This window comes from Callospermophilus lateralis, chromosome 4 (assembly GCF_048772815.1).
Source record: "Callospermophilus lateralis isolate mCalLat2 chromosome 4, mCalLat2.hap1, whole genome shotgun sequence".
NCBI lineage: Eukaryota > Metazoa > Chordata > Mammalia > Rodentia > Sciuridae > Callospermophilus > Callospermophilus lateralis.
The window spans coordinates 106,132,379-106,147,797 of record NC_135308.1 but is presented as its reverse complement, the minus strand read 5'-3'; the positions used below and the strand labels follow the sequence as shown (position 1 = coordinate 106,147,797).

The window sequence follows — 15,419 nt, the reverse complement described above, 5'->3', positions numbered from 1 at the left end:
GCTCAGTGGTAGAGCACTTGCCTGGCATGTGTGAGGCCCTGTGTTTGATCCTCATCACTGCATATAAATAAACAAATAAAACAAAAAAGATCCATTGACAACTAAATATATATATATATTAATAAAAAAAGAAGCAATTATGGAAAACACAAAAATTCAAATACAAACTGAGAATGATGACTTGGACATTGAGCATTCTCTCTTGGACAAGGGCATTCTAGGCAGAGAGAATGGTTGGATCACTGGAACAAGTTTAAAAGTGTGAAATGAAAGAGCCTAGTGTGCTCAGGAACTTGCAAGTGGTGTGGCCTGGTTGAAATGTAGACAATGAAACTCAGGCCTGATGATGCACACTGCATGCCTGTAATCTCAGTGACTTAAGAGTCTCAGAAGTCTGAGGCCAGCCTCAGCAACTAAGCAAGGCCTTAAGAAACTTGTCTCAAAAGAAAAAAAATTAAAAATGGGGGTAGGGGATACTGAGAACTAGCTCAATGGTAAACGCCTCTGGGTTCCATCCCCAGTACATGGGTGGGAGGGTGGGGAGGAATGTAGGATATGAAGCAAATAGAGGGATATGGAAGGAAATAAAGTGAGAAAACTAAAAAGAAATAATTATGAATGAATCAGGAAGACATTGGCATTCTCATGGTTTTTAAACCTTTATATTTCAAGTTTTATTTTCTATCCCAGCATGCATTAGGCCCTGAGTTTTATCCCCAGTATTGCCCAAAAAAGCAAAAGAATTTTTCTTATTCATTTTGGAAATGAAATGAAAGGAGCCTGAGAATGCTCAGTTGAAGATGCAGGAGGAATATGAGAAAAGTTCCTTTAAGGGAGACAAAGTATAGTATATACAAAACATTCCACATTTGTTCTCTTTAAAGAGTTAATCCAAGTTTCTATAGAGCTACAAAATCCTGATTATTCTCTTAAGACTGTCAGAAAGCAACTCTTAAAACTTCAGAGTACTATAATGATTCTTAGTAGCATCTATGACTTTGATGAGTTCATTAAAATGCCAATTTTCTAAAAGTAGCTCTCTCTGGCTAGTAAGAAATTAACTTAATAAAACAAGTTAAACGACTACCTTCTGGTTCTTTCAATTTCTATTTATTTTTGGCTTTTTTTTTTTTTTTTTTTAGTTGTAGATGGACACAATACCTTTGTTTAGTTAATTTATTTTTATGTGATGCTGAGGATTGAACCCAGTGCCTTACAAGTGCCAGGCAATTGCTCTACCACTGAGCTACAACCCCAACCCCTATTTTTGGCTTTTGAGAAATCCTGGTAGCATAAACTTTTGGACATTCACGAAATCGTGAAAAACAGTAAGTAAAAGAGATACCTCATTTTATGAACATATATGTAAAAGTAAGATTAAACTCACTGTTGCTAGGGAAAATAAATTACTCACCTGCGACCACATTCTGAGTATTTACCAATATTTTTTAATATTAAGGCAGCTGTTAGTCGGATGTGTTTAGTTATTGGTCCCTCTTTTTCATCCTAAAAAGGAAAGGAGAATATAAGAAAAAAAAGTTACAATAAAGATCAAACTCATATGGGGCTCATACCTTCGCAGATAAAGGTTTCAAGGAAGGCTTACTGTAAAATCTCGAAAGACAAGGTTTCTTGATCCTCTCCTGAGAGCCATGAGTGCAGCACTGGGATGGTTCACAATGGCCTTTTGTGCTCTAGGAGTTGAGCTTGTGCCCCCTACAGCTGGTTGCCTAAATTGATCAGACACACAGAGATGGAGACTGTTAACTGAATTCTGCAGACAGAATGTTAACCACATTGCCAACCTCATGAGGTGGTTACTCTGAAATTCGGATACAAGGTGAAAAAAAGGTCCAGCACTAATATTATGTTTATGTCAGTCTAGGCAAAGAACCTTAGTATTGAGGTGAAATTTCAGGTCTTTTATTTTCCAATCTATTGATTCCCCACCTTCCCCACACTGGGGATTTAACCAGGGGCACTGGAAGCTACATTCCTAGCCCCTTTTAATCTTTTTCTTTTGAGACAGGTTCTTGCTTAGGGCCTCACTAAATTGCTGAGGCTGACCTTGAATTTGAGTTCCTTCTGCCCTAGCCTCCCCAGTCACTGGGGGATTACAGGCCTGTGCCACTTCATCTGGCTCTAATCTATCAATTTTAAAGTGAATAACAGATGCTCCGTTATGGTCCATCTTTAAAATTACTGTTTTGGGTAAGCAGTCAATAACAATAAATACAATACAGTAATAAAATAGTAAGATTGTAGAGTTCCCATTTTTGAATGTTAAGAAAATAGTTTAAAATTTGCATTGTAAATTACTTTTAAATAGCATCCAACAGTGAAACAGTATTACCTAAGAATGTAATGGCATAGGTCATTCAGGAAAATATAGCCTAATATAATATGAACTATGCTGAACACTACATTTTGGACAATTACTTTCTTACATAATCTTTTTTTTCATCATTATTTAATAATTTCTGTCAACCCCTTCCTTTCCCCCCACTCCCACAGTACAGGGGACTGAACTTAGTGTGCTCTACCACTGAGTTATAACTCCAGTCCTTTTTACTCTGAGACAAGATCCTAATATGTTGCAGAAGCTGGCCTTGAACTTGTTTTCCTCCTGCCACAGCCTCCTGAAAATCTGCAATTACAGACATAAGCCCAGCTCAAGACAGTTCTTCATGAAAGACATAGAATGGAGGGATGACAGAAAGTTTTATATATATGAAATCAGATTCAAGGTACTGTAGATTTCTTTGGCCAAGCAGATAAACTGCATCACTGTCTTGCTCTGCCACTGAACTACATTCCCAGCCCAAACTACATCACTATCTGTTGTATTCTATGAAGCAGCCGTGCAAAGAACACTAACTGATACATAAGGAAACTGTTTCTGACACTATAACTAGTGCATGACTTTTAATATTCTTTCCACATCTGTAAAGTGGGGATATTTTCTGATAGTTGTTACATAAACTAATTCTGAATTTTAAATAATATAATGTGAAAGCAATCTTTAGACTGTAAACCAGTAAGTATGCATGTCTCTCTATATACAAATATGTGAAGAAATTCCTTTGCCATTATTAAATACATTTATTCTCTTAAAAAATAATCACATGTAGTACTTCCAATTTAGAAAGCACTTCCCACATATTATCTTTTGTTCCAATGACTTCTCTACAAAGTTGAATCAAAATGTTGAAACTACAAAGTAATGTAGAAACCATGCAGTCTACCCAATATGGAAAAATGATGCCTACAGAATATAAGCAGTTTGAACAGGGTCTCCCAGCTGAATAGTAGTAGAGCTGGACTAGAACCCAGGTTTCAGGTTTCCCAACAGGCTAAATGGCTTTTTATTATTCTTGTGTTATGCCTAGTTTCCAAGTATTCTTTTTTATATGTAACAGGAAATATAATAATTTTCCTTACTTGGTAGAAGATTTTTGATTTCCTGCTTGTCCTGGCTCATCTTGTTTTAATCCTGCAAGCAGGGCATCCTTTGAACAGTGCTTATCCTTTGTGAAAAAAGAAAGTAAAAGAATATAAAGATTTTTGATGGAACCAGATGAGTTACTAAGCAAATAATATTAAAAAAGTATACCTGTAAGTGGGTTATAAAGGAAAACCTCTGTCGCTGAAAAGGCTCACAACCTTCCCAAAGACACTGCCCTGGATATACATCTTTGCCTCCATGTTCAGTAGCTGCGTGGTAGAAAACCTGTGAGGGTGTTTGAAACCACCTAAAAAAACAAAAAACAAAACAAAACAAAACAAAAACTTTCTGACACTTGGATATATTCTTTAAAATAGAAAACTTGCTATCCTTAATACAAGTTATAGATCAATATATAGCAAAATAGAGTAAGCAATCTCTAATTCATTTCTCCTAAAGTGTATTTTGAAAATTTCTCTAGGATGAAGCATTCGACTATAATAAATATTTCAGTTATTTGGTTTAAGTTTAATATCCTTCTTTCCTAATTCACTATCTTTAATGACAGTCAGATGAAATATTTTAAAACACAATAGAACAGTATCTTATAAACAAATATCACACTTAATTGTACTTTAAGAAATTGCTCATTTACTAGATTTCATATTACATAATAGTTTCAGCATATCTAATCCAACATTTAAAATTCAATAAATTTTGGCCAGTCTGGCTTTTTAGCTGAGTTCATATTTTATGTCTATTCATGTTTAAGAAGTCACATCTTTTATTTCCCCAACATCATATCCTGTTCACTATGAAGGCTTAACAATATATGTCTGAGTGGGTAAGTGGCAAAGGACATAACACTGAAATGAAATCAGATACTATTCTCTTTTATATACATGGCACTGAGAAACATCACTAGAATCTAGACAGCAACAAATGCATTACAAGATTTCAGTTAATAATTACTAACTTGGGTATTTAACAGTAATTATCTTTATCAAGTCTGTGGCAGATATCTTTTAGGATGTGATTTTTTATGGCCTTCATATACACATGCCTATATTTGAACCAATTTTTAATGTGCAACATATATCCAAATTAATATTCCTTCAGGGAATGACACTTAAAAATAATTACTCAATTATAGAGAATGTTAATTAATCATTATAATAATCTATTTCATTTCTGTTCACATTCATCTATATAAACACCTATGAAAAGTTTATGTGAAATTAAAATCAGGATAAGCATTTTAAGTTTTGGCGTTACTTTTATTTAAAGTACTTTACAATACTATTCATTAATATGAAATAAATGATTGGATCTCTATTCTGGAGACTTGCCTTATTGTGCTAAGACTTTACCTAAATACTATTGAACCATTAACTGAAATACAGCCATGAACTAAACAGCAATATTTTGGACAATGAAAACCTGTATGACTATAGTCTCATAAGATTGTAATGGAGCTGAAAAATGCCTATCACTTAATGTCCTTGTAGCCATCTAATGTTGTACCCCAGTACATTGCTGAAATGTTTGTTGTGATAGTGGTGTAAATAAACTTTTATATAAAAAGTACAGCACATACAATTATGTAGAGTACATAATACTTAATAATGAATAACGTTTTTAAGCTTTTTCTGTATATATGTGTGTGTGTTGAAACAAAATTGCGACTGATACAATTTTATATACTGCTTGCCACTCTTGGTTAGTATGGTTTCTATAAAACAATGCTCTCATTTAGAATACTTTGCTGCCCTCTGCTGAAAAACTGTTATAATAAGTACACAATTTATGACATATACAATGTGGATATGCTTGTTTTGATGGGTTTAATAAGTAGATCTCTGGGCAAAAAAACATTTCTCTCAAATTTTTTACTTATTGTGAATCTAGTTTTGGGGGTGGTTTTGAGGACAAACTTGATGTATGTAAAGCTCTTTGACATATAGTAGGTCATAAATAAAAGAGAGATACTGTCACCACAATCATTATTAATATTATTGGTACTAGTAATAGTAGTAGTATTGGTGACCTCTTGTCTTTTCACCTGCTCAGCTTGCTAATTCTCTGCCCTGAGACTTTGTCCACAGCTATTTCAGACTTGCCAAACTATGCTCAGTCTATCTCTATGCTCAGTCTAGTCTATCTCTAAGTTAATACCCTCCATTATCAAGTGATACTCATCATCACTCAACTAATTTTATTTATTTCTCTTCTCAAAAATATTTCCCATAAAACCTGCTTCGAACTAAACTTTGGTTAAATACTGAACACTTATCTTGTTCTGTATTAGTGAATTTGCAAATTAAAAACAATTTCCTCCTTTTATGTTTGTGAAAAAAGACATTATTGAAAGAATTTAAGTTTATTTTACTAATGCTTCCTTAACTTCTCCATAATAAACCTTTAGTCACTACCCATCCTCTTTTCCTTAGGGCTTAGCCAGCAGTAGCTTCTATTTTTAAGGGTACCTATTTCACTTCTGTAATAGATTCTATTGTGTTCCTTCAAAAATCATCCCCCTTTCCATCTTCTGTCTTTTCTCATTAAATCCTACATTGAAAACAACAGAACAATGCTTTTTGGTTGATCCTGCTACTTTCTCAGTATTTATCAATATCAGACACAGCAATCCAAAATTTATCATTTCATATATTTATTGTAGTAACTGTGACATTTTTCTCTAAGTCATTGGCAGTCTTTCATGGTACATATTATTTTCAATTAAATCACCAATACATTTTATAATAGCTTGACCTCTTTCATTATCTAAATAACTGCATCTAAAGCTAAAGATTAGGTTCTATTGGTTCACCAAACTCCCCTTCAGCCAAATTCCTTTTTTCTTTTATCCAAGTAAAAGCTGTTTAGTTCAAATGAAGAGATTCACAAAAGTCTACTAGGTATGTTTTCTGATATCATCTGAGGAGACACTTAAGAATAAACTACTTCATACTTAAAACTAAAATAAAGTCAACAACTATTACTTGTGTATTTTGTACTATGGTTGTTATCATCACTTTTTAAAAAAATCCTTAAGCATCATAAACACATAAACAAATGAAGTAAATAAAACACTTTTTTTTTCTCGTTACTTTGAGTTTATTCTTTAAAAATTGGCAATCTATCTAGGAGGTTGTGCATGTAAATAAAAAGGAGGTTTTTATACATATACACAAATATACACACACACATCTAATACATGATTAATTTTAATAATTCACCATACTCAAAAGAATAATTTAAAAATAAACATCTGTGATTATAAAGCTAAGGCTTTTCCTTGGTTATTAAGACATATGTATAAAGAACTAAAAATAGCATTTTAGTTCAATATCCTTCAAAGTTTTCTTATTCATAAGTTCTTGGTGGGCTGTTTTTCTTTGTTTTATGTTGGCGGCACTGGAAATTAAACACATGCTAAGCACTCTGCCACTGGGCTATATCTGATCCCTTTTTAAATTTTACTTTGAGACAAGGTCTCACTAAGTTGCTCAGGCTGTCCTAGAACTTGCTATTCTCCTGCCTCAGCATTCATAATAGCTGGCATTTCAGGTGTGTGCCACCACTCCTAGCCAAGCTATTTTTCTTTAAGTCAAAAAGTATTTCATGGCATTTTTAAAGGTTCTCCTTGCTGCAAAAACAACAAACAATATCCCCTGCTCCAAAACTATTTGGAGTAAAAGAATATGGGATGTTTGTTTGTAGGAATATTCTAGTTTAAAAGTAAGATGTACACATAATTATTAATAAATGTACATAAAAGACTATACATTTTTAAAAAATGTATAGTTTTGGCTGGATGCTGTAGGGCACACCTGTAATCCTGGTGACTTAGAGACTGCCACAGGAGGACTGCAGGTTCAAAGCAGCCAGCCAGCTTCAACAACTTAGTAAGGCCTTAAGGAACTTGGTAAGATCCTGTCTCAGAATAAAAAAAAAAAAAATTGAAAAGGGCTGGGAATGTGGCTCAGTGGTTAAGTGCCACTGGGTTCAGTGCTGGTACACCCCCCCCCCAAAAAAAAAAAAGAGAGAGAGAGATTACCATTGGTACATACTTCTTATTCTATGCACAGTCTCCCAAGGAATAAGTAAATGAGGTGATTGGTAAACTACAGGTTATAATTTTACCCTACAAAATTATTTTCCCAAACATTTAAAATATTTGAAAACGAAATGGACTTCAATACAGTTTGGCAAATTAATCTCATGGTGAATAACCTTTTGATATTTGATAACATCTTTAAGTAACTGGACTCTATGGTATTAGAGTAAGGTTAAAAAAACAAAAATAGAACCTCTGTCACTACTTGTGGTAGAAATTAGGGCTTTTTCTAATACTTTTAATGAAGGCAGACCAGTAGTTAAGGCCTAAAAAACACCTACTTCTCAAACTAATGTTATGGGAAAGTATATTACATGAGGTTAATCTGACATTTATAAAAGTTTATTAGTTCTAACTACAAGTACAGGAATTTTAACAAAATATCCATGAGCTTTTACACAAAATCTTTTTTTGGGGGTAGGGGAGCATACTGGGATTTAACCCAGGGGCACTTTAGCATGACTACAACCTCAGCCCTTTTTTGTTTTTTGAGACAGGGCCTCACAAAGTTTGAAGGCTGACTTTGAATTTGCGATCCTCTTGCCTCAGCTTCTGGAGCCGCTAACATTAGAGACATGTACCCGCAATGCATGGCCCACATAGTCGTTTATACTCTTAACAACAGCAAGATGATGGCCTGTTAACATCACAAATGAAGATACAAAATGCCAACAAGCCAGTTCAGGGAAGAACTGTGACTTTAGAATCAGTTAGTTAATCTGCATTTATTTCACTCAGTCAAGAAGTGTTAATTAAAAAAAAAAAAAAAAGTTTTCAGTGCCATGCACTTTGCTAATGACCCTCTGAAGATTCTCTCTGGTTTTCTGACTACAAAATTAAGACAAAAGATGGTATAACTCTAATTTCAATTTTATTATCTTACTGACATGTAATCCAAGATGTTGATCAATTTAATTTCTTGTTAATGTCAACCCTAACAGGCAAAACTAGAATTAAGCATTCTTTGCTGAAGGCAAGAGTATCATGAATTATTTTTACTCTAAGTATTTTACTTCATCAAATATTTTCAAATCATCAAGATGGCAGTTTTATAAGGCTCACATTGTCTATAGATACTTCTTTTTCTTTTTTCAAAAAAATTTTTTTTAATTGTAGATGGATCACAATACCTTAATTTTATTTATTTATTTTTATGTAGTGCTGAGGATTGAACCCAGTGCCTCAAACATTCTAGGCAAGGGCTCCAGCACTGAGTCACAACCCCAAAATAAAGTGCACAAAATTGCTATCAGTTTTCATTAAATATTTCATTTTTAAGTATTTTTAACTGAGCACATTATTTCAGAAAAATTAATTAGAGGAAATTAAAGATTTTTCCAGGAATTTTGGATTATACTGCTGGAAGAAGTAGAACTTCCAAATTGTTAAAAAAAATAATTTGCAAAATAAAATAAAGCTGATGTTTGTTGGAATTACTACATGTAAGTTTCAGCAGGAACCCAGAAGTTTGAACTTTAATATTGCTTGAGTAGTTTTTATTGTGGTCAGAGAGAATATCAGTTTACCTAGTACCAAATCTCTGGTTTACAGACAGAATAGCTTTCACACTAAAAATGTTTGTTTGGAATAAAATTGAGATCCTCTAAACAGCTGGTTTGATTTTTCATAATATAATTCTAAATATTAACACAATATAGATCATTTGTCTTAAAGGGAATTAATTTTTTCACTTTTACCAGTTATGTACTAGAGATTTAGGATGAGCAATATATTCTAGAAAACTGGTCTTCAAATGTCTTTTAGAACAGTAGAATCCTCTTTTCAAACAAAATATTACTTAAAATCAATATACTAAAAAAAAAAAAAGAAATCTTATGGTCACACAAGTTTGGTTTCTCTTTTTTAAATATATACGTTACTTATATATTTCAGTTACAAGTTAATAGTCAATGCTGTGCTTAATAACAATAGACAAGCAAAGAATGAGAATTTCCAATTTCTTCTCAGACATGTAAAGAGCTTGGAAGTCAAATCACTTCCATTCTCAAAACATGAAACGAATTGAATGAAGTGAACATTAAGAACTCTTCTGCCTGCCATGGTGGTGCAGCTAGGGAGGCTGAAGCTGGAAGTTCACAAGTTTGAGGCTAGCTTTGGCAACTTAGTGAGATCCGGTCTCAAATAAAATAAAATAAAATCTAAAAAAAAAAAAAAAAAAGTCCAGGTATGTAGCTCAGGGTATAGAGGGCTTGGCTGGCATGACGAAACCCTAGGTTCAATCCCCAGTACCTATGTTGGGGTGGGAGGTGGGGGACTGGACCAGACTCTTAGATTAATCAAAAAATAGAAGCCACAGGGCAAACTGCTACCTGAAAGCTGGAAAGACACTAACATAAATAATCACAGAATACTGCTGAAGCCAGTTACTTGTAGAAATATTAAATAATAACTGACAAATTACAGGAAGCCTAGACTGGATGACCTTCAGAGTTTAAACTCCTTGGGGTCTGGGGGAGAACTACATTTTTGGAATTTTTACCTCCAGAATTCTCAAAGTTACTGTAGTGATAATTAGAGGGGGAAAAATGCTTTTAGGAGGAAAGGGTGAAGTAACCATTATTTTTTTGTTTTGTTTTGTTTTTGGTGCCAGGGCCTCATGCATATTAGGCAAGTGCTCTACCACTGAGTTATGCCTCCAACCCCTCCCCTAGAGTTCTTGTCTCATGCAAGACAAAGGTTTTCTCAACAAAGGTTGAGAAACATCTTCTTAAATTTAAAGTCATCTTCTTAAAGTCACAGACTCTTCTTTTCCTATTTGTATCCCTTTAATTTCTTTCTTTTGTCTAATTGCTCTGGCTAGGGTTTCAAGGACTATGTTAAACACGAGTGGTGAAAGACAGCATCCCTGTCTTATTCTAGTTTTTAGAGGGAATGTAATCCCTACTAGAAGTCCAATGATGTTCTGCATTGAAATAGAAAAAGCAGTCACTCTTTAAAGTATTATGGAGATTTTTTAGAAAACTTGGAATGGAACCACCATTTGATCCAGTTATCTCATACCTTGGCATATAGCTAAAGGACTTAAAATTAGCATACTATAGTGACAAAGCCACATCAATGTTTATAGCAGGTCAATTTCCAAGAGCCAACCTACAATGGAATATTACTCAGCAATACTGAAGAATGCAATTATAGCGTTTGCTGGTACATGGATGGAATTGGAAACTATCCTGCTAAGCAAATAAGCCAATATCAAAAAGCCAAAGACCAAATGTTCTTTCTAATGGGTGGATGCTAACCTACAACAAGGTAGGGTGCAGAGAGGAATAACAAAAGTCCATTGGATTAGACAAAGGGGAACAAAGGGAAGAGAGGTGGGAGGGGAAAAGGAAGGACATAAAATTAATTGAACATAAGTTTCCTATCCTTGTATTTTAAAAAAATATTAATTTTTTTAGTTATAGTTGGACAGAATACTTTTATTTATTTTTATGAGGATCATACCCTGGACCTCCAATGTGTTAGGTGAGCACTCTACCCCTGAGCCACAACCCCAGTCCCATATCCTTATATTTGAATACACTACCAGGGTAACTCAGCATCATGTACAACCATAAGAATAGGATCCTAACTAGAATAAGTTATATTCCATGTATGTACAATATGTCAAAATTCATTCTACTGTCTTGTATATCTAAAAATAACAAACTAAAAAAAAAAAAAAAAGAAATATGTATAGATTATGGCTTGGCTATGTGGAGCTAATAAACATGTTTTCTTCCAAAAAAAAAAAAAAAAGTGTTTTTGGGTTTTGTAGTTCAGTGGTACAGCACATACCTATCATCTACAACTAAAAATATTAAAAAAAAAAAAAAAAGCAGCAGCAGCAAAATAGAAAACTTCTCTCTCTTTTGAAACAGGATCTCACTATGATGCCTATGAACTTGTGATCCTCCTGCCTCTCGTGTATCTGGGACTAAGGCATGTTCAGTCACACCCAGCAAAATACTTTCTTAGTTAACCCTGAAGGTATATGATCTGACGAGAAATGTTAGGCTTTCTTCAAGGCTTGGGGTGGAGCTCAGTGGTGGAGTGCTTGCTTAGCATATACCAAGGACCCAGGCCTGAGTCTGATGCCTAGCATGGACAAAAAAAAAAAAAAAAAAAAAAAAAAAAAATTCTTTAGAGAGGAGGAAGATTTAAGAGGCCAAAAAGTTGAATCTACAAAAGAAAGAAAAAATGTTAGAGAAGGAATCAATGACATCTTATTTTTAAAACTTAGTTGATTTAATGTTTTTTTCAAAATAATAATAGTAACAATGTATTTGGTGATTATAGCCTGTGGTTAAGTGTAATGACTGCAATGGTGTGAAGGACACTTTGGAAAAATTGATATGTTACAAGGTACCTGTACTATTTATGAAACAGTATATTATTGTTTGAAAGTGATTTCAGATTACCTATTTTAAAAGAAATAAAATTAGTATACTAAAGGGAGAATTAGAGAAGGTAAAAGCAAAAACACAAAAAGCAAATTAAAAAAAAGTTGCCTTTACAAATATAGCAGGTTATCAATGCAACTATATTAATAATCACTTTAACATAAATGTCTAAAGACCTAACCATGTGTTGTTAAATACAGAGACATGAACAGATTCAGAAATAAAGTATGAAGGGATGAGTGTGTATTTCAGTGGTAGCTCATATGTTCATAAGCATGTGCAAGACCCCAGGTTTTATTCCCCAAAACATACAGATACACTAAAGGGATGAAGAAAGATAAACTCTGCATAAACTCATCAAAAGAAGGCTGGAGTTAGTATTTTAATTTCAGAGAAAGCTGAGTTCAGAATAGTATTTTAATTTCAGAGAAAGCTGAGTTCAGAATGAGGAAAATTATCAGGATAAAGAGGTAAATTTTCCAAGAAGACATAACAATCCTTAAGGTGGATGTACCTAACACAAGGCATTAAAATGTGTTATGCAAAAATTGATAGAACTACATGGAAAAAGAGACAAATCCACTATGATAGTTGGAAACTTCAACATATCTCTATCATTAGTTTACACTGAGTTGCTTAGTGCCTCACTGTTGCTGAGGCAGTCTTTGAACTCGAGATCCTTCTGCCTCAGCCTCCCAAGCTGCTGGGATTATAGGCCTGCACCACTGTGCTCGACTGAGAGTGAATCTTGATTGACTGAGCTTACTGACAGCATTGACCAGAATCAAGATTCAAAAGGCAGAAAACTAAGTAAATAGTTGAAGTGGCTAATACCATCAATCGATTGGACCTTACCGATATTTACAGAATATTTTATCTAGCAACATATTCTCGTCAAGCTCATGTGGAACATCCACAAGATAGAACACATTCTGGGACATAAAACACACCTTAAAATTTTAATTTATCCTTTCATATTATAATAGAATTAAGCTAGAAGTAGAAAATGAAAGCTGGAAAATACAAAAATATTTCAAGATTAAACAACACTGTTCAATATTATGGACAAATTGAAAATAGAACTTCAAATTCAGGAGATGGAGTAAAAACAGTAATTAAGAGAGTAAACTATAATCCTGAATGTATATATTTCAAAAGCTCTAAAATCAGTAATCTAAGCTTTCATTCTAGGAAGAGCAAATTAAATCTAAAGGAAACAGGAGAAAATAAATAAAAATTAGAGCAGCTGGTTTAATGAAATTGGAAATAGAAAATCAACAGTGGGAAAAAAAATCAACAAAACTAAAAACTAGCTCTTTGAAAAGATCAATAAAATAGATAAACCTCTAGACAACCTAACCACACCCCCCCAAAAAAAAACAAGAGTAGATACAAATCACTAATGTAAAAAAGAGATCACTACTGATTCCAAATACAATGAAAGTATAATAAAGGAATATTATAAACATCTCCATGCTCCTAAACTCAAAATTTAGTTATCCTTGAATGATACAAACTGGCAAAACTCATACAAAGACAAACCTATAATCTGAATAAGCCTGTAACTATTACAGAAATTGAATCAATAACCTTCAAAATGAAAAGCACCAGGACCAGTTTCATGGTTAATTCAACTAAATACTTAAGTAAGGGAGGAATAATATGAATTCTCTAAAATCTCTAACAGATAATGGAAGCAAAGGGAACACTTCCTAACTACTTCTATGAGGACAGTATTACCCTAACATCAAAACCAAAGACACCACAAGAAAACTGCAGCCTAGTATCCCTCATGAACATAGATGTTAACATCCCCACAAAAATTTCAGCAAACAATAGCAAACAATGTATAAAAAACTGTATGCCACGACCAAGGCTGGTACTCAAAATTAATTGATGTAATCTATCACAACCATGGGGTAGAGAATTATATTATATCAATAGATAGAGAGTAGCACTTGACAAAAATACCCATGTATACCAAAAGTTCTTAGCAAACTAGCAACTCAGTTAAAAAATCGGCTGAAGATGTGAATAGACACCTGATCAGAGAAGATATGCAGATGGTAAATAAGCAAATGAAAAGACAGACAACATTGTATGTCATTAGAGAATCACAAGTTAAAACAACAGTGATACCAGTAAACACACTTATCAGAATGGCTAAAATCCTAGACACTGACACTACCATGTGTTGGTGAGGATTGAGGCAATAGTGCTCATTCACTGCTGATGAGAATGCAAAATAGTATGGCCACTTTGGAAGACAGTTTGATACATTGCTAACCACAATTTTCACATATGATCCAGCAACTATAATCCTAGGCATTTGCTCAAAGTAGTTGAAAAAAAAACTGTTCACACAAAACACCCCCATTCCAATGTTTATACCACCTTAATTCATAATTGCCAGTAACTGTAAAAAACCATTATATCATTCAATATGGAATAGATAAACCAAACTGTGGTACATGTATATGATGGACCATTATAAAATCATAAAACAATATAAAAATGAACAATGAGGGACACACACACACACACACACACACACACACGAACTTTAGATGTATATTGTGAAGTGAAAGACACCAGTCTAAGAAGGCAATGTGATAGATTCAACTACATGACATCATGAAAAAGTTAAAAATTATAAAGACAGTAAGAAGTCCAGTAGTTACCAGGAGTAGGGTTTGGAGATAGGGAGAGGAGAAACAAATAGGTAGAGTGGATTTTAGGACAGTGAAAGTACTCCTTCTGTTACTAACAGTGGATACATGACATTTTGAATTTGTTAAAACCCTTAGAACTATATGACACAAAGAGTGACTCTTAATGCAAAAGTCTTATTAGTAATACTGTTACCAATATTAGTTCATCAAATGTAACAACATGTACAATCCTAATACAAGTGCTTTAAAAAAATAAAGCCTATCAGTTAAAAAAGTTATTATTATATAACTAGTAATATTAGACACTATAAATGGATAAGCAGGTAAAACAAGGTATAAATATTGAAAAAATATAGAATATAGTGGAAATTAAGATCATTTATGACAGGAAAAAAGACAAGAACAACACTTTACTATAAACTTAATAAAATTATAGAATTCATGCTTAGAAACTGCTAAAAGCCTTATTGGAGAAAAATTTTTTTCTTGAGTAAGGGAATGACTCAATATTGGAAAAATATTCACAATCAAAAACCAAACAAAAAGCCATTATACTGAAAGCAATAGCAACCAAAATCCTAACATGCCTTTCTTGAGGACCTCTAAAGACACTCTGAAATAATGAATATATGTACAGGTACCAAGTCTGACCTCTGTATCCCTAGCACAGTGCCTGGTTCAAGGTAGATGCTCAAACAAATTTTAAGAAACAGTCTGAAAAAGAAGATCAGCAGGAGCAACATTAAAATATATTTAAAGCCATAGGGTAGTAAGAACAG

General features: G+C 33.5%; 1 protein-coding gene across 1 annotated transcript in view; it reads right to left on the bottom strand.

The window, feature by feature from the left end:
* The window catches only part of Arid2 (AT-rich interaction domain 2), a 176,771-nt gene that overhangs the window by 3,959 nt on the left and 157,393 nt on the right, over positions 1–15,419 (bottom strand). Inside the window, exons 17-20 of the mRNA XM_076854349.1 lie at positions 3,614–3,752; positions 3,442–3,527; positions 1,607–1,730; positions 1,415–1,506 (exon numbers count right to left, since the gene is read on the bottom strand). Coding sequence (XP_076710464.1) covers positions 1,415–1,506; positions 1,607–1,730; positions 3,442–3,527; positions 3,614–3,752 — 441 coding nt within the window. The remainder of the gene's footprint in view (positions 1–1,414; positions 1,507–1,606; positions 1,731–3,441; positions 3,528–3,613; positions 3,753–15,419) is intronic.